Here is a 19,746-nt window from a genome sequence, read left to right as displayed (position 1 = left end):
AGGAGTGACATCAGCAACATGGCAGCCTAAGTTGCTCCTCATTTTTGTCCCTTTTAACATCATAAATTTGGCAACTATCCACAAACAGAAGGGATTCTGCGGGAGCTGTGGGGCCCAGCAGCATACACCAAAGGACCCGCTACCTGGGCATTGGGCAATCGACAGACCCTAGTATGGGCAGTGGAACGGCCAGCAGCCTGTCAGCTGGCTCCAACTCCTTTCAGCTTGCTATAGTCCAGGAGAACCCAGAAAATGTGGACTTGGGCAGATACCACAAACAAGGGAGACTATGTAGAAGTTCCAGGGTCTACAGAAGAAGTTCCAGCACTCTGTTGGGGCAAAAACAAAATGAAAACCAAACCAAAACAAAACAAAAAAAGAGTTTGGATGCGTTTGAGTAGGTAAGAGGAATTTGGTCCACATTACCCTTCCCCCGCTAAGACAGCACAGCTTAGAGAAAGAGGAGTCCAAGGATCCTTCCCCTGGGAGACCGGGAGCGTTGAGTGAGCGCCTGGGATGGGTTGGGGCAGTGGGCGCAGTAAGTGAAAGGGATTAAGAGGTATAAACTTCCATCTATAAAATGACTAAGTCATGGCGATGTAATGCTTGGCATAAGGAACACAGTCAATAATATTGTAATAACTTTGTCCGGTGACAGATGGTAACTAGACTTATTGTGGGGATTGTTTCATAATGGAAAAAAGAAAAAGAACCAATGGGCAGAGGAACAGAATAGATATTTTTCTGAAGAAGACACACAAATGGCCAAAAAGTACATGAGAAGGTTTTCAACATCACCAATCATCAGGGAAATGCAAATCAAAACCATAATGAGATATCACTTCACATCTGTTAGAATGGCTGTTCTCAAAAATGCAAGTATTAAATGTTGGCGAGGATGTGGAGAAAAGGGAACATGTGTGCAGTCTTGGCAGGAATGTAAACTGGTTCAGCCACAATACAAAGCAGCACAGAGGTTCCTCAAAAAATTAAAAATCTGTATGATCCAGCAAGTCACTTGGGTATACAGCAGAGGAAATGAGAACAGAATCTTGGAGAGCGATCTGCAGGCTTCACTGCAGCATTACTCACAATAGCCAAGATAAGGAAACAACCAAAATGTCCACTAGCAGATGGATGGGTGGATAAAGATGTAAGGTGTTACATGCATATATAGAACAATGCAGGATGTTTGTATATATAATGGAATGTTATTTGGCCATGAGAAAGAAGGACATCCTGCTGTTTGTGACAACATGGATAGATCACTGAGGACATTACAGTGAGAAAAAGCAGACAGAGAAAGACAAATATCGTAATGATATTCCTTATATGTGGACTCTAAAAAATCTGCACTCATAGAAATAGGGAGTTGAATGGTGGTACCAGGGACTGGAGTGCTGAGTGGATTGGAGAGATGTTGGTCAAAAGGTACAAACTACGGTTAGAAGATGAATAAATTCCGGAGATCTAATGCACAGAATGATGGTTATAGTTAATAATACCATATTATATACTTGAAAGTTGCTAAGAGACTAGATCTTAATTGTTCTCACCATAAAAAAGAAATGATAATTATATGATATGATGGAGGTGTTACCTAGAGTTACTGTGGTCATCTTGTTGCAATATATCAATTATGCAACTAACGTGCTATACATTTTAAGCTTATACAATATTACATGTCAATCATATCTCAGTAAAATATGCAGGGTATGGCTTGTGTAAAATTCTATGGATTGTTTTAAGCTTCTGATTAGCAAAATCTTTCTGAGGATCTTGTGGAATTGGAATCTGACTGCTTGCACGTTTTAAGCTTATACAATATTATATGTCAATTATATCTCAATAAAATATGTAGGGTATGGCTTCTGTAAAATTCTACGGATTGTTTTAAGCTTCTGATTAGCAAAATCTTTCTGAGGATCTTGTGAAATTGGAATCTGACTGCTTGCCCCCCACCTCCCAAAGAAATGACATTATTAAGTGCATCTTCTTTCAGATTATAGGCTTTTATGAAATAGACTCTGATCTCATGGCTCACAGGGTTTCAAAGCTCAGTTACATCCTGGCTTTTTAGGTAGGCGTTTTCAGTCTTCAGAAGACGGAGCAGGTTTTCTATAATGACCAAATGGCGTGTCCCTTGCGGCACCGTCATCGTTCTCCTGGCCCTCTCCTGGGCTGGCCTGTGTGCCTGCTGAAGTGCCCAAACGAGACTGGTTTTGGAAGAAATGTTTTCATCAGGAGAGTTGCATGCAGGCAAGCCTCCAGCCTTTGCTGGGCATTTTACACGTTCCAGCCTTTTTAGTTCCTCTATCGGAGAAGCTTCATGCCCCCTAGTGGTGAGCAGCAGAAAGCACAAGCTGACCTAGATTCCCTTCCACGCCGGCAGTTCTCTTGTTAGAGCCCTCACTGTCCAGAGCAAGCGAGTGCAGGAAACCAACAAACAACTCGCCGCGCCCCTGTTGTCCAGGGCCTAACAGTTGAAAACCTTTTAATGAGGAAAATATCTCCATGGACAAAAAAAGTATTTACGCACATTTGATGAAAATAAAAGGGAAACTTCGGCAGGGCACACCTGACCATCATATGTGGACGGGGCCTGGAGGCCAGCACGCTGTGAATGGTCGCCTGGTGTGGCACGGTTCAACCCCCTCACGGTGTTCCTGTATCTCCCCAGGCGCTGAGCCAAGGCCAAGCCATTGAGGGCTCCTCTGCTTCAGGGTGGGCTTGGAGAGGAAAAGGAGACCCGCCCTCAGCCTGGACAGCTCAGTGACCATCAGGAAAGGGCTGAGCCATGGTTTTCTTTCTGGAAGCACACACTGACTCAATAGGAGATGACTTTGGCTTGGCCCTGATACAGTCGCATTTCTTGGGGGAGCTGTCTTGATACAGTTGGCAGCACACTGGCTTTGAAATCAAGTAGTTCCTCCTGCACCAGACACCACTGGTTAGCTGTGTGCTTGTGAAAAACTAACTTAGTCTCTCTGTAAACAGGGTTAATGATACCTTTCTCGCCTAGTTCCTGTGCGAACTAAATACTACCTACCTACCTACCATATCCTACAGACTCACACACATATATGAAGTGTCTAATATGATTCCTAACACTTCGTAGGTGCTCAGTGACAGGCAGTTCCTTTATCCCCCCACATTTTCACCATTGTATATGCTCCTCTCAGAATCTCTGTGCTAGCAGTCCATACACATGATTGGGCGGGACCCTATGAACATTCCTGCAGTCTGCATATATGGCTCTTATTCCACAGACAGACAGGAAAAACAGACTCAGTTTACCTGTTTATGAAATTTCTTAGGCCTGATTTTTAAAAATTCCAGTATATATGCCGTGTTACATCAGTTTCAGATATACAATATAGTGATTTAATAATTTTATATAGTACTCAGTACTCATCATGATAAGTGTACTCTTTTTTTTTTTTTTAAAGATTTTATTTATTTATTTGACAGAGATCACAGGTAGGCAGAGAGGCAGGCAGAGAGAAAGGAGGAAGCAGGCTCACTGCGGAGCAGACAGGGAGCAGAGAGCCCGATGTGGGGCTCGATCCCAGGACCCTGGGATCATGACCTGAGCCGAAGGCAGAGGCTTTAACCCACTGGGCCACCCAGGCGCCCCTGATAAGTGTACTCTTAATCCCCTTTAAAGGTCTCAACTTGTATTTGTCAGGTTTGTTTTTGTTTTGTTTTGAAATGACAATGGAGATCTGGAGCTTGGAATTTCTTCTGTAATCTAGCCTTGGTAGGGCACAAGCAATCTTATTTTTCTGTGGCAAATATGAGTTGCCTTTAACACACTGAGATTCTTATCTGACCCAAAGACTCCCAAGTTCCCTTCACTGGCTAAAAAGGAGTTAGGATTAGTTGTGGGTGCCAAAGAGGTAAAGTGTGGTGACAGCAGGACCTGCAGTGAGGAGGGGCCCTACTGGAGTCAATGCCCAGCAGCTCTGGCCACAGGCTCTCCTGGCATCCTGTGCAAAAATGCCAGCCTGCCCACACCCAGAAGCGTTCTCTCCACGTACTCACACCAACCTCGGGATCCAGATAGGTTTCCCAGGATGGAGTGCAGGAGAGGTGGGCAGCTGACTGTCCATTATAATTGCCCCTCTGTGTCAAGTTTTTCTGTTCAACTTTTGGTTCAACTTTTAAGTCCATCTGTACTTGGGAGTAATCAGGACGATTTTCTGGGATCAACAGAGCAGTTTCTGGAAATTATTTCTCATAATTATGCAAGCTGACAACAAATAGGGTGGTTAATACGGCGACATGTTCTCTGTATATTCCTTAGAAGGGATGATGAAATCAATTGAAAAAATATTTTCAAACACCTCACAATTGACCTTTATAATAAAATACATCCTATTTTTGTCAGGTGCTTTCCCTGAGTTGTGCCTAACTAACTCTGAGTCTCCTGACTCAAAGGTAAAGGGAGCCTCTTGTGTACAGTCAACCCTAATGGAAAACACTGGAGGGGAAAAGAAAAGAGGCAGAAATGTGGAAATGTAGATTAAATGGTCATTCTTCTTTTAAATGTCTGAAGTGTCTCATTCACTAAGTATTTATTCAACATCTACTATTAGCCTCAAGAGGAGGCTAACTCTTCTAAAATACTGGGGGCACATCAATGAGTAAAAGAGACAAAACCTCTGTTTCCCTCATGGAGCCTGCCTTCCAGGAAGGGAAGACAGTGCCATGATGAGCCCTCTGGGAGCCCAAGGCAAAGGAGAAATCAGTAACATTGATCCTGCCTTTCAAATGTTGATATTTTTGCTCATATCATGGACATTTTTTTTTTTTGCATTTTCATCTTTAAAAATACCACATCAAAATATTTATCTTGCCTTTTTTTTTTTTTTTTTTTGGTGTCCCTTAAATTTTGTACCTGAAGCAACCCTCACTCTCCTCATTAGCCCTGGCCATAAGACAGATGCAGGTAGAAGCGCGGGAGGGTCTGAAGGGCAGCACCCTCATCTCCCCTTCCAGACCTCTGTAGGCGTGGTCCCCAGCTGCTGGAGTGCTGACCACTCACAGCTGGATCCCTGCCCCCAGGGAGGCTAAATGACAATGGTACCCATCAAAAGCCAGGTGAGGACAGATACCTCACTGAGCCCCAAGTCAGAGCCACAGGCAGAGAGACAGATGCACAGAGAGCTGGGGGAATGGTTGGATTCCCTAGAGGCAAGATCAGTCTGTGCCAGTGATTCTCAAAGTGTGGTCTTGGACTAGCGGCATCAACGTCACCTGGAAACACCAGTTCTCTCAGGCTCCAGTCCAGACCTACTCGATTAGAAACTCTGGGGCTGGGGACCAGCCATCTGTAGTTTCACAAGGCTTCCAGGTGATTCTGATGTACTGATTCGTACAGTCAAGAGAAACGACCAAGAGGAGGCTAACAGCAGCTGTGCCAACAAGCAGTCAAAATTTTTTGACAAGCTTTGGATCTGAACTAATTTTCAGACTCAGAGCCCACTAACTGAAGGGAAAGCCAGGTCCTCAGGAAGAAGTATCTCAACACCTTGACATGTCTGCATGACAATGACTACCCCAGTCCTTCCCCAAAGGGACCAACAGATATTTACTTGGGTACCCATACCTCGGGCAAAGGAATTAGCCCCAGACTTCGGGAAGTGTTGGACACAAGGTCTTAGTTGATAACGGGAACCAGTATGCTACAAATCACGGTCCTCTGGCAGAGCAGATGTGTGTGGGGTTCAGGTAATAAATGGACTCCCAGCCCAGGTTCACTCCACAGTGGGTCTAGTCAGTCCGGGGACCCACCCCATGCTTATGTCCCTGGTCCTTGTATATAATTGAAATACTCAGTTCTTGGAAGTTGACAGAATGCCCACTTGCATATATTGACCTGTGAGCAAAAACTATTATAGTAGGGAAGGACAAGTGGGAGGCTCTGAAGCTTCCCTTGGATCCCTCCTGTGGGCAGACTGCAACTTACAAACATCCCAAGGCAAATAGCAGAAACTAGTGTCATCCTTAAAGACTTAAAGGAAGCAGAGAGGTAATTCCATCATACCTTCTTAACTCATCAGTCTGGCCCCTACACAAATTATGTCCTGGAAGATGTCAGCAGAGTATCCCAAGCTCTGTCAATTAGCAGTTCCACTTGTAGCTGCTGTGGTATGATCCACAGGCCCCACGACAGCAGCTGATCTAGAGGCCTGAAACCCATGGCCTCTTCTACTCTTCATTCTAGGTTTCCCTCACCCTTGGTTAGGACCTGTGATGGACAATACCATAAATGAGTAAATGTTATAGTATGTTAGATGATGAAAATGCTATGGAAAATTGGTTAAGGGGAGAGATATTTTACACTTTGGGTTAGATAATTTAGGTATTGTAATTTACGGTTATGGTAGGTTTCACTGAAGTGACATTTGAACAAAATCTTGAAAGTGAGGTTGATCACCTCCCAGGGATGGGCGCTCCACAGAAAGAGCAATAAGGGTAAAGGCCCAGGGGTTGGTTCATGTCTGGAGAATTACAGGAACAGCAGGTTTGGTGGTAGCATGTGGCCAGATGTATAGGGCTTAGAGGTCACGATTATAAGGACTTGGCTTTTACCCGTGACGGATGGGGAGCCACTGGAGGAGGGTCTGAGGTAAGAGTTATCACGACCTGACTGCATTTATTTTATTAACAGGATCGCTCTCATTGCTGTGCTGAGAACAGCCTGGAGGGAGCCAAGGAGGGGAGAACAGTGGCTTGGAAGGGGGGCAGATAGCAAATTTGGTGAGAAGTGTCTAGATTCTGGATATATTTTTAATAGAGAGGCCATAGGATTTGCTGACAGATGGGGTGTGAGATACAATAGAAGGTAAATTATCAAGGATGACTCAAGTCGTTGACCCACGCATCGGAAGGATAGAGTATCCACTTAATTTACCAAGATGGGTAAATCTGGGAAAGGAGCACGTGGAGAGGGACAAGAACAGGAGTAGAATTTGGAACACATTGAGGTTCAGATGTCCTTTAGATAACTAAGCAGATATGTTGAACAGGAGCTTGATCCTGGCATTTGGAGCTCAGGAAAGGCATCATCAGCTACTAGGTAGGTTCTGAGAGCCCTATGATTCTGTGAAACTAATGGGGATAGAAAAGAGCCAGGGGCCACTCAGTCATTAAATGTCTGTGAAAAGAGGAGGAACGGGGTAAGTTGCAAAAAGACCGAAGAGGCTGGAAGAGGTAAGGAAAACCACAGGGAAAACCACAGTAGGAAAAGCTACCTCCTGCTTTGAGGGGAATTATGAAGTTGAAAATTTGGAAAATGTTACAATGTATCTTAACTGCAGAGATTATTCCTAAATGTGCTGTCCTGGAGGACAAGTGAAGAAGGATTTCAGGGAGGGGAGAGTCATCAGCTCCATCCAATCAAGAAAGATTAGGACAGAGAACGAGCACCGAAGGTCACCTTGATAAGGCTATTTAGACCTTGATGAGGCCAAAAATTTCAGTGGAGTGGGCTCAGCAGAAGGCAGGAGAACTGAAGACAGGGGGAATAGACAACTCTCAAAAAGTTTTGCTAAGAGGGGAAACACAGACATAGTGAGGAAATAGGGTCATGTGAGGTAGGGGTAGGGGTGTGTGTGTGTGTGTGTGTGTGTGTGTGTTTTAACCAATGGTGGATTAATACAGTAGGGAGGGAGCCTGGGGAAGAGTGCTGAGTCTGTGTCCAGAAGAGGCAGGAGGGGTGGGATCTGGCACACAAGTGTAAGGTCATAGCAGTGTGGACAGTCCCTCTGTTGCCGCGGAGAGAAGGTGCAATTCCTCTGCTATTCCCAAGTAAACTAGGTTTCTGGTAATTCAGAATTGCCTCAATTTAGCTTTTTTATTCAGGTTGACACTAGTAATGTCACTTTGGTCAGGTTATTTAGTATCTCTAGGTTAAGTTACCTAATTTATAAAATGAGAATAACAGTACTACCCATTTTATAGAGTGCTGGGAGGATTACATGAGTTAAGAATAAATATTTTCATCTAGGGGTGCCTGCGTGGCTCAGTGGGTTGGGCCTCTGCCTTCGGCTCAAGTCATGATCTCAGGGTCCTGGGATCGAGCCCCGCATCGGGCTCTCTGCTCCAAGGAGAGCCTGTTTCCTCCTCTCTCTCTCTGTCTGCCTCTCTGCCAACTTGTGATCTCTGTCAGATAAATAAAAAAATCTTTAAAAAATTTTTTTTCATCTAAATATTGAAAAGTGCTTAAGGAGTAACTAGCATACAGTAAGCAATCTAAAATAGGTAACTTTTACCCTTTACCAACAGATATTTTTAATGGAGCAATAAAAAGTGAGGGGAGTTGAGATGTTCCAGAACCTATTCTTTCAAAAAAAATTACTTAGGGGTGCTTGGCTGGCCTGGTTGAGAGAGCACACAATTGTTGATCTCGGGGTCATGAATTTGAGCCCCCTGTTGGCTGCAGAGATTACTTAAATAGACTTAAAAAAAAAAAAAAAAAAAAAAAAAAAGAACAGTCTATAAAAAAAAGAAACATCTCCACTTTAAAAAAATTACTTAAATGTCTGAGCTTTTCCCTCATTTGTCATAGTGGGTATCACCTGAACTATGAATAGTATTGGTGTGAAAATCAAGTATCATATATTAAATATGTTTTGAAAAGTAAATATTATGATGATTGATACATTACATTATAGTTAAAATTTCATCGGGGTAAATATACTTAAAATCAATTTAGAAAAATTTCAGTTATAGTGAATTTAATTTTGGCTCAAAGTTTCTTTGAAATTCAGTTTATTGTAACATTTTTGGGGAAAACTCTAACAACATCCATGTATCTAATTATAATGGAATAAAAATTTCACAGCTTTTGTAACCTTCATGAACACATAATGATATTGGAAGAAAAAGGACTGGATAGCGTCTGGCAGCTGACTTCCCATTCAAGGATATATTGTGTTATATAGACATTTTATGTTTTTCAATCTTTACTAGTTCTTGGGGGCAAAGTCTATAAATAAGGAAGCGTCTGCAGGAGTTTACTGTGCTCCAGGTGTCATCCTCTATCACACGGAGTCCTCTCAAAAGACAGAAAATCAAAGCTTTCTGATGCGCTGGCTCCCTTAAGGCAGTTTTGCATTTCCCTTCTTGCAAAGCAGTTTAATTTCCCAACAATGATAAAATAAGATTATCACAGATCAATGTTATGTGAATCCTCAATTTGAAGTCAACCTGGGTTATCTGTAATCCTAGAAGGACTAAAGTAGGCCTGAGACACATGTATCTTCCTGTCACCCTAGGTCTACTTCCTGCTTTGTGGGCAATTATGAAGTTGAAAATTTGGAAAATGTTAAAATGTACCTTAACTGCAGAGATTATTCCTAAAGAATAGTTTCAGAGTAATATCCTTCACATTCTCCTATCTATTTTTATTTCTGTCCAAGTGCTTCTAAAACCGGTAATAGTTTGGTAAGAAAGTAATGCACAGGAAAATGGAGGCCTGATAAGCAGTGACACAGCAGACAGCTCCCTCTGTGGCCGGCAGTGTGAACTGCGCTTCCATCACACCCTGAGTGGTTTGCAATCCTCGGAAAATCGTGGCTGTTGTTAGGTCAGGAATTTACATGGCTCTTTTAGGAAAGATGATCCAAGTGCCTTTAGAGACATGCTCTCTCAACTCACAGAATCTAATCTAATCAACTCATAGAGCTAATAGAAACAATAAAGGTCATAGAATTATAGAATCAATAATCCCAAGCCCTGTGAAGACAGAAGTGTGACAGACCCGCCAACTCAGGCCTCCCAGCCCATTGCTGGAGACTGACCCCACCTACGGCGCTGGGTGCTATGTTGCCACCATGTGGCTGCTCACTCCCACACCCTCCACATCACTCTTTTTTTTTTTTTTTTTTAAGATTTTATCTTCATCAAATGACAGAGATCACAAGTAGGCAGAGAGGCAGGCAGAGAGAGGGAGAAAGCAGGCTCCCTGCTGAGCACAGAGCCCGATGTGGGGCTCGATCCCAGGCCCCTGGAGCCGAAGGCAGAGGCTTTAACCCACTGAGCCACCCAGGCGCCCCTCTCCACATCCCTCTTGAACCGAGTGAACGCTGACCCTGAATCTGTAACATGAGGATGGGTGAATGATCGGGGAAGATTAGAAAAAGGCACAGATGGGGGCCAGCCCCAAGGTAGATCAGAATCTACAAAGCACCTGGAGCAGAGGAACCCAGAATTAGCACGGAAAACAGGGCCACAAAGAGGGACAGTAAAAAAGCAGCAGCAACAAGGGACCTTGAGAATGCCAGAGAAGCTGAGAGAACTTTCCAGTTCTAGGATCATGGAGCCTGGTTAGAATTCCTTTTCTGCCCTTCATGAAAGCCCCTGCTAGACCCTTACAGGGAACATTAAAAAAAAATTAAGATTATTTATTTATTCAGTGGGGAGGAGAGAGACAGAGAGAAAGGCGGGGGGAGCAGAAGGGGAGGGAGAAAGAATCTCATTTAGACTCCACCCCGAGTACAAGCCCAACTGGGGGCTCGATCCCAGGATCAAGAAATCACGACAGGAATGGAAACCAAGAGTTGGGCGCTCAACTGACTGTACCACCCAGGCGCCCTTACACTGAAGATTTTATTTCAGTTAGCCTTTTAAGTTTTTCCTTTTTGTAACTCTGTAATACCGGAGTCAGAAATGTTTAATCCTCTGCTTCATGGAAAGATCCTTCAAGACAGAAAGGACATACTGCTGGCTAGTGATCATTCAGTTCTAGAACTGATTTACCTGATACCCAATTTGCAAGGCTCTCTGGTTTCCTTTATGTGTCAGTAGGCTCTGAAAAAGATCCAAAGTATTAAGCAATATTTCGATACTGGCTTGCTTTATTATGAAAGTCTTAACCATGAGAGCTCTCACATAAAAAAGCACCTGGTACCAATGTTTGCTTCTTGGTGGTTCATCTTGAACTCTAATCAAGCAGAGAAAACTGGCCTAAAAACCATTCATGCTCACAAGATAAATAACTCATACCTGAAGTCTTAGGGAGATCAGGCCCAGTGTGTATATCCTATTTTCCTTCTGGGGCTGTATCCTGAATTGGCATATTAACATAGACATATCAACAATTTTGTTAAGTCTAACTTCTCTGTCGAGCTCACTTTTAAGTAGTTAAGTACAATATTTAATACAAGCTTAATAATAATATTTAATACAAGTATTAAATTTAGATGCATCTTTAAGCTTTTAATAGAGACAGTGGAAGTGATAGAAGAACAACAGAAAAGGGTGTCATAGGGAGCAATTACCTCAGCTTCCTGTATAGGTCTTCTGAGAAACAGGGAAGGGAATGTGTGGGCAATGGCGCCCCCATATACCTGAGGGGCTACGGCACGTGTCACATGGGCCACGGACAGCAAAACCCCTAGTGGAGTGAGTACATATGGGACCCAGGAGCCTTCTTTCATCCTCTCGGATGTTCACAATATGGAAAGCAGACATGGAAGAGGTGATTCTGAACACTTAGGAATACACAGTGGCCTAACCTGCCACACTGTGAGTTTGTTAAATTTGGAACTTGACTGTCTGGTAAACTGAGGTTAACCTGGCTGCAGGTCATCCCTGGTGATCTAGACTTTCAGTGTAGTTTGATTCTGAATTCTTAAGTGTTGTGGATTGGCTAAATGTGAGTTTTAGGAATCCCCTTTGTGGTTGACCTACGATTTTCTCTAGAATTTGTGTTCCAGCCATTCTATCAGCTAGGTGGGTTTTGCACTTGAGGAAGGTATTAGAAGTACAGTGTTTATTAGAATTAAAATTCATCCACCAAGAGTAGATATCTATTACTAAATTTCTGGTATACCTTCAGAAAAAGTTTAAAGTTTAAATTAGGCCAAACAGTTAAAGGTATCAGAATAATAAGCTGATTCTGTCTGTATTTCTAAGAAACACTAAACATTACAATAATAAAATCCCTATTATAAATCTTAGACTATCACGCCTACATTGAAGACACTATCTTTCACAGAGTCAGAAAACTCATTTCATAATTATAATAGAGTTGAAATTCTGGTTTGGTCTCACAAAGGAGATTAGGTAAAATTTTTATTGTGTTTAAATAATTTTACGTTATTGGGGCACCTGGGTGGCTCAGTTGGGGTTAAGTGTCCAACTCCTGATTTCAGTTAAGGTCATGATTTTAATGGCTGTGGAATCACCCCTGCATTTGGCTCTATGCTCAGCATGGAGTCTGCTTGAGATTCTCTCTCTCCCTCTTCCTCTGCCCCTCCCTCCTCTCTCTCTCTTTCCCTTGCTCTCAAATAAATAAATCTTAAAAAAATAATTTTATATTATTAAAATTCTTTCAAGGACTTCACTGGCCTGAAATAAAAATATTCTTACATGTTGATTCAGAATTAAAGGCTATTTTTACACTTTCCTTTTTTGACCAGAAATACGATTTTTGAGACTGTACCTATTTCCCTCAAGATGCCCGTGTGCTTCTTTGGTACACACTAAATACCATCTAAGAGAAAGTCTTGTGGAATCACATAGTGTAAGAAAAATAGGACACAGCAGGATAAAATGTGACCTCAGGACGTTAGACATTTTCAGCTCTGAAACTCGGTCAGGGAAAAAACAGCAGCAGTAGTCCTTCTGCCCGCTGCGGACTCCCCTGTGCATCCTCAAGTCCATGAGTTTAGCCTGTAATACCATCGGCCCAGAAAAGGAATAGATTGCCTTAGGGGGTAACTGATTCTAAGATTTGAGACAGGAAAAAAAATCAAAACGTGTCTGGAGCATGCTGTTGTTTTCAGATACTATGGGTACTTTTAGAAATGTCAGAGTCCTGAAAGGACATTGGCATCGATACAATGGGACTTCCTATTGATCAAGTTGTGAGACTCTGAGCATCAAATAGAACAAACATAACAGAAAAGTAGACTGTGATGCAAGTTTAAATTTTTTAGTAAGGAGTGTTCATATTTTATTTTTTTAAAGGTTTTATTTATTTGAGAGAGAGAGCACACAAGTGAGGGGAGGGGCAGGGGGAGAGAGAGAAGCAGATTCCCCCCTGAGCAGGGCACCTAATGAGGAACTTGATCCCAGGACCCCGGGATCAAGATCCGAACCAAGGGCAACTGCTTAACAGACTGAGCCACCCAGGTTCCCCACACTGAGTATTTTATTCCTTCTAATAATTTTGTCTGTTTACAATATTTACAAATATAGTTACTTCCAACCATGTAAGCATCAAAGAAAAAATACACAGAACTAGGAAGCTGGCCAAAGGATCCTGATAGAAGGTACTAAAATTAAAAAACAGAGTGGGTTTATTAGCATAAATAATAGGATATCAGGTGAGCACAAATAATAACCAGGTAGCAGGTGGCACAGGTGATCATATACAATAATTAAGGAAGACAGACAATTTAACACTGTATTTTAAAACATGAATTATTCAATGTCCTGAAGAGATAAGTTAACTATACAAACTAAATCCCTCATTACCAAGAAATGAAAGCTCTCTAGAATCAAGATGCCCAATAGGGAATGCAGCCATTTTCAATAATGAAAACAGAACAGATCGAAATACCCGAGTGACAAGCCAACAGGTTAGGCACTACAAGCCATGCAAAGCTTAATGCATCATAGCTGCAAACCACAGCAAGTTTCAAAGATAAACACTTATAAGAAGAGGAATAGTTTACCACACACACACACACACACACACACACACACACACACACACACGAGATACAGCTCTGCATGGTAACGCACGACTGAATCACCCCAGTCCATTACACATTCAGGCCAGACAGCGTATAGACCAAGATTCACCTGGTCAGTAACCCAGATCCTCTCTTTTTCTCTCATTTCTGGTCAGACCACTGAAATGCAGGCAAGTACTGAGACACTGGGAATAGATCACATTAAGAATCATATTATACTAGGACGTTATTAAGCACGGAAATAATAAGAAATTACCCAAACCATGGTCTTAATGTTTTAGAATAGGTTGAAGTGAATGTGCAATAATACATTTTATAATCACTGCTTATAGATGTCTTTTACCAGCTATTTAGGGTGTTATTTCAAATGATTCAACCATACTAAATTTGTACTCACAATTTAGAATTTAATTAGTCAGTTTTGCAATTAACATGAAAATACTCAAGAAAATTTGGGGTTCCTTATTTTCTTGGTATGAATTTAATGAAGCAATCTTTAAACAAAGTATATACAGTTTTGGGTATTCTTCACATCTAAATGTGCCTCAGACAATGAAAGCCTCCGTTAATTATTATTTTAAAAATTCATAATTCAGAAGAGAAAGTCTATAACCATCAAACCCTAAAAGCCCCTGCTAGAATCCAAAGGGAGAAGTGATTTTAAAAGGACTTAAGAAAGACAAAGCTTGAGATGTCTATTTCTACCAGTCATCACTTGCTTGGTTTTGAAGGACAAATGAATCGTAACTTAGTAGGAATCACATTTCCCTACTAACCACTTGAATAGATGCCATGACATGTGATTGAGATTACTAAACATTCTCCTTCTAACTACAGGATTTAGGTTTTGCTGAGGGTAGGCCCCCCAATGAAACAAAGAATCTGAAGCACAAAATGTTAGCTCGGGAAAACTCAAAAGGTAAGTACTTCACAAAGCTACAGTTTGACCAGCTGCCAGATCTTCAGGAATACCATGGAATTGTAAGGATGCCTCTCAAAGAAGGAAAAGCATTAGCCCCATCTAATCTGACACATGAGAAAAGACACAGAAATAATATTACAAAAATCACATGGTTTTGGTAAATCCTAATAAATATTCACCACACCTTGCCTATCTTGGGTGAAGAATAAATTATGAAACAAACAAACAAAAAAAAAACAGAAAAGAGTTAATCTAACCTATTAGTTTCCTGAGGGCTACCTTCCTGGCATTTGTTCTTGAGTGAATGGGAGAAACAATTTTAGGAAGATCCAAGTCCCAATTAAAGAAAAAAAAAAAATAGAGAGAGAGAGAGAGAGAACAAAACCAACAAAAAACCCAAATCAAAACAAACAGAAACATCTTTGGGAATACAAGTACTCCATCTGCAAAGTTAAGCACAATGTCGATTAATGCCAGTGCTGGTATCACACTGCCCAACGTTGATTATACAACTTTGCAAGTCATGAAGATAAGCCTGAAATTATAAAACCTGTTGGGGGAGCTGGTATTCGGAATGGTACTCTTGGTGGGGCCAATAGTTCTGTACATATATAAACACATGTCCATACCCCGAAGGTGCTGTGTGGAGTTGGGGAGGCTGAAATTTGACCAGAAAGCTTTTCATGATTATGGCTTTCTTCTTATTTCTTCATTCCAATCAAAATCCAGTGCTTCATCATCTAGTTCCGATAAAGTAAAGAGAGATTTTTTGGAAAAAAACAATCTCTCACTGGACCCCTCCAGCTGAAAAGTTTTCCTTTTCCTGCCAAACACTGTAGCTGCGGCCCCGGGACGAGGGCTGGTGCCTCTCGCCCCCTCGTTCTCACTTTCGGGAGGAGGAGGGGGTTCTGACTTGGATTCAGAGGGGGAAGTAAAGGAGAAGTGTGCCAGTTTGGCTAATGTGCAAGCGTGAACCTTGCTGCTTTTAATATTGCGTGAGACGTCTTCCTTTCTGTCTCTTTGGCAAGTAGGAGGAGAACGCCCAGTCTGGTTCCCAAGCTCAAATTCAGGCTCGGTAACTCTTCCTTCAGGGCCACGTTTGCTTTTCTCTCTTGGACTGTCTTCCTCCAGTGCCTGCTGTGACACATCCATTGCCTGATCCTGTTGCTGATCTGAGTTTCTGCTTCCTGAGGTAGAGGCCAACTTTTGTGGACCCTTTCCAGGCACAACTGCTTCTCTGCTCACTCTCCGGAGAACTCTAGGACTTGGAACTGCTCCTTTAGTTGTGCCAGGAGACATAGGGCTGTGGTCTTCAGGGGAGTGGGTCAGTTTTGACTTGCGTTTGAAAGTAAATTTCGCCAGTTTGGCCAGTGGGGGGCCTGGACTCTCAGCACTTCCAAGCTCAGGCTCTTCCATTTGAGCAAGGGATTTCTGTCTCTTTCTTTTGGAAGTTTCCAATGCTCCTTTGGGGCCACACAAAGAACTGGACCGAGGAAGAGAAGGGCCTACGGGCTGTACAGGCACCGTGGCGGGGTTCTTGCACAACTCCTGGGCACTGGCCTTGCGCAGCTGGTGCAGCTTCCTGGAGACATGATGAGTCAGTACTGAGTCTGGCTCGCCAGCAGACCCTGCTGCCTCTGGAACGACTGCTGCCTTTTTTGCCTCTTTCCCTTCAACGTGATCTACATGGTCTGGCCTCCGTGAAGCTTCTGTCTCTCCTGGTGCTGGAAGCTGTCCAGTTTCCATTTTGCTCCTTTGGCCTGGCACACCCTTCTCCTTACCCTGAGCTTTGTTCTTGAAGGTCTGCAAAGCCATTTTCCCACCATTTGTTTTGGGAGATACCGGCACAGTATTTTGAGGTTCAAGCTGATGAGTTGCTATGGAGTCAAACCAGTCCAAACTGTCATCTTTGCTATTTTTGTGCTCAGCAGAATGTTTTCTCTTTGCTGGTCTGCTAGGCCCCCCATGGGATAGGGGGTCGGAAAGTGGGCTTCCCTCGGGACTGGGTCCAGGAGAGGAGGTCAGCATGCTCCAGTTCACTTCCTGCTGTGCTGACCAGATTCTGGACTTTGCTGCTTCTCCTGGGTCATTTTTTGAGGATCCTGGGTTAGTCTCTGCCTCCACTGCCTGTGGCTGGGATTGGTGCACATTCTGATTCTGTAATCTGTAGCAGAGATAAATAAGGAACATGTATTGAAAAGAAGAGAATTTGCACTAACCTTTCCATTTCTTGAGTCTCTGAGATGCCATGTAAAGGGCTTGAGTCCAACATAAGTCCAAGTTCATGCCAAATACAGTCTCTTAGAGCAGCAGGAGGAAATTATCCTTTCTCATACAGAATTTAAGTGGTTCTGATAATCATTTTAAAAAGTTAAATAAAGGAAATGGAGTAGCAGGTTTGTCTACTTTTTAAGCTCTTCCAACAAGTCTGTCTGAAGGTCAGTATAAAATGCTCATTCTAATCTCTCCTGTTGAATGTTCTGCCGCAAGACAAGCTTGTCACTATCTGCTCAGCAGCCGAGTGCTGAGCAAGTGGTTGTTTTATAGCCGGTTTGCAAATGAGAAACAATGAGGAAGAGCAGAAATTATGATCTCCTCATATGTCTCTACCTGAGTACTGAATGTTGGTACACCTGAAAGTCACCTTCCTGGGGCACAGAGACCACGCTTCCCCTGCACTGTGGCTCACGCTGCCCCGGGGGCATCACATTCATGGCACACAGCCTCCAGGCAGCTGGGACTTCTTTCCTGCAAAACTCAGCCCACACTTCAACGTGAGCTCTGGGCAGCCTACTCTCTATCAAGCTGACAGAGAGGTGAAACATACTGACCTCCTGGAATGATCTGATCAGTGACAATCATTTTTAATTGTGGGCATGTTAGAAACTGAAATAATGCGAGAGGGCCAATTTATAACAGACACGGTTAGTTTCTCAAAAGGAAAAAAGAAATATTATTTTTCTTCAGAAAGCCCTTCCTAACAACTTAGAAATAGCTTCTCAGTGTAAGGGGCAACATGACCCTGCTTCCACGTGTTCCTTTTCCATTCGAAAAGGAATTAAACCAAAGAGAGGATGAGTAAATTATTCTAAAAATCATGTGTAATCATAGAAAAGGCGAAGGAGAAAAGACATTAAATTTAAATGAATTTTAAATTTAAATATATTTAAATACATTAAAATGTTAATGGTAGGCCTCTCTGGGAAATAAGATTATATGCGATTTTTGCTTTCCTAATCTATTACTGTTACTTTCCAAAGTACACTACAGAGAACGTGTATTCTCTCTTATGATCAGGGAAAAAAACCCTCAAAATTATTGTAAAAATACTGGGTTATATTCACTTACTGTAGATTTGGACACATCAGTACAAAATCCATATTCATTGGAGTCATAACCATACAAAAAAGAAAGAGCTTTCAAAATTACTACTATCTAATATACATCAAACTGAGGTCAGGGATATTTGTAATTGTTAAAGCTCCATAAAAATGTTCTAGAAGATAGGGAATTTTAAACGGGTAGAATAATTAAGCTGTCCCAATTTAGTCTAATTCTGACTTTGGGAATTAAATTCTCCCTGACATAAAATGCCGGCAGTTTTACTCTACCTTCCTAAAACACAGCTTCTTTGCATTCTGTTTTCAGGTGGTTACAATGGCCACCATTTGAGGATGGCTGTCACTTGCAAGCATTTTCCAGAAGAAAAGTGTAATAAAAATACAAATAGTTGCATTACTCATATATGACCCCCTTAAGGGATAGAGAACTCTTTCCTGTGGGGATAAACCCATCTGCTACTTGAGCTTTTCTCACATGGTAAGATTGGCTTTAGCCGTGTCTTGGAGGCTGTTCATTTACATTTGCTGGGCACCTGGGTTTATAGCTTTGAGGATCAATGCCCTGAACATGACCCTGCATTTCAAAGATGTCTATACCAGAAGAAAAGAATATTTTAAGGTAGAATCCTTTTATTTTTTTTTCCCCCAGATAATTACCTATTCTTTTTTCTTTATCTTTCCCTTCAGGTGGGTCATGTTGAATTTGATAAGTCCAGTTGCGATTTTTCTATCCCAGAACACCAATTCTGAGCTTCATAATCCTTTCCTTCCTGAATCCAGCATAGGACAGCTTTTGGCGGTCTGCATGACCAGTTTCTGGTCAGTCAAAATGAGCAGCCTTTCCAAAAGCCAAGCCGGGCCCAGGACAGGCTGAAAAGGATCCCCTACATCAAACCATGAAAGAACCAAAGGAATCGCTTTCATCTCAATACCATGCTCTGGATCATTCAAAAGCCAGAAGACCAAAAGAAAAGGGGGTTGAGTTTTTGTCAAGGGCAAGATGACTGCAGGCTAGCGCTTGGGTATTAGCAACACACAGCCAGTCCCCACACTGACCCAGGAAGGCTGTGCTGGAGTCCGACACAGAATGCTAATGCATGAAGGCAGTGAGGGAAAGAAGAAAATTCAGGAAAAGAATTCTCAGGGTTCTACTGATTGCATCAACAATCCCACTGCAATCTCCTTCAGCATCTGCTCTGCTTCCACACATCAACATTCACCAGGCCCTAGATTTGAGGTCAAGGCCAAGTGCCGCCTCAGGACAGTTACTGAGCCACTTGCACTGACCACAAAGATACCCAAAAGGATATCCCAGTTGCTGCTCACTTGTGTTTCACAGGTATACACTCCAAGTCTAGCTTTTTAGGAGCTCATATAAGCCAGGAGCATCCAAACACTAAAGTGGGGGCAAAAATTCTTTAGGTAATGTAAAAAGCAGAGTTTTGAAGCATTACTTTTGTCACCCTGTGAGATGAAAGACCAATTTTCCTCTTCAACAAAATATATCATTCTTACTGGGGATTTTTTTTTTAGTCTGTTAAATATGGAGAATTTTAAAAGTCATGACTTTGAGCATGTAGAGAAGGAAAATCATGATGCTGAAGGGAGGGTCAGAGCTGTTGCTAATGAACCAGGAGGGCCCTTCCCAGGTCAAAGTCAGTACTAGTTATTTCTACTTCCCTAACTTGTCCCACATGCTAGCTACAGCTGGCCTAAGAGCAGTCTGGGCCTGAGTCTTCTGTGATTTTTCTTTCACCAGGTTTATATAAAG

General features: G+C 42.4%; 1 protein-coding gene across 4 annotated transcripts in view; it reads right to left on the bottom strand.

The window, feature by feature from the left end:
* Positions 1-13,295: 13,295 nt before the first annotated feature.
* Positions 13,296-19,746, bottom strand: part of MCM9 (minichromosome maintenance 9 homologous recombination repair factor) — a 93,566-nt gene continuing 87,115 nt past the window's right edge. For all 4 annotated transcript variants that reach the window (XM_004740091.3, XM_013063139.2, XM_013063142.2 and 1 more), the window contains one exon: positions 13,296-16,798. In XM_004740091.3, coding sequence (XP_004740148.1) covers positions 15,322-16,798 — 1,477 coding nt within the window. In that variant the 3' untranslated portion in view covers positions 13,296-15,321. The remainder of the gene's footprint in view (positions 16,799-19,746) is intronic.

Source organism: Mustela putorius, unplaced genomic scaffold (genome assembly GCF_011764305.1).
Source record: "Mustela putorius furo isolate JIRA1106 unplaced genomic scaffold, ASM1176430v1.1 tig00003983_pilon_pilon_pilon, whole genome shotgun sequence".
NCBI classification, from domain to species: domain Eukaryota; kingdom Metazoa; phylum Chordata; class Mammalia; order Carnivora; family Mustelidae; genus Mustela; species Mustela putorius.
The sequence above is the reverse complement of the archived record's forward strand: the minus strand, read 5'-3'. Positions and strand labels throughout refer to the sequence as shown.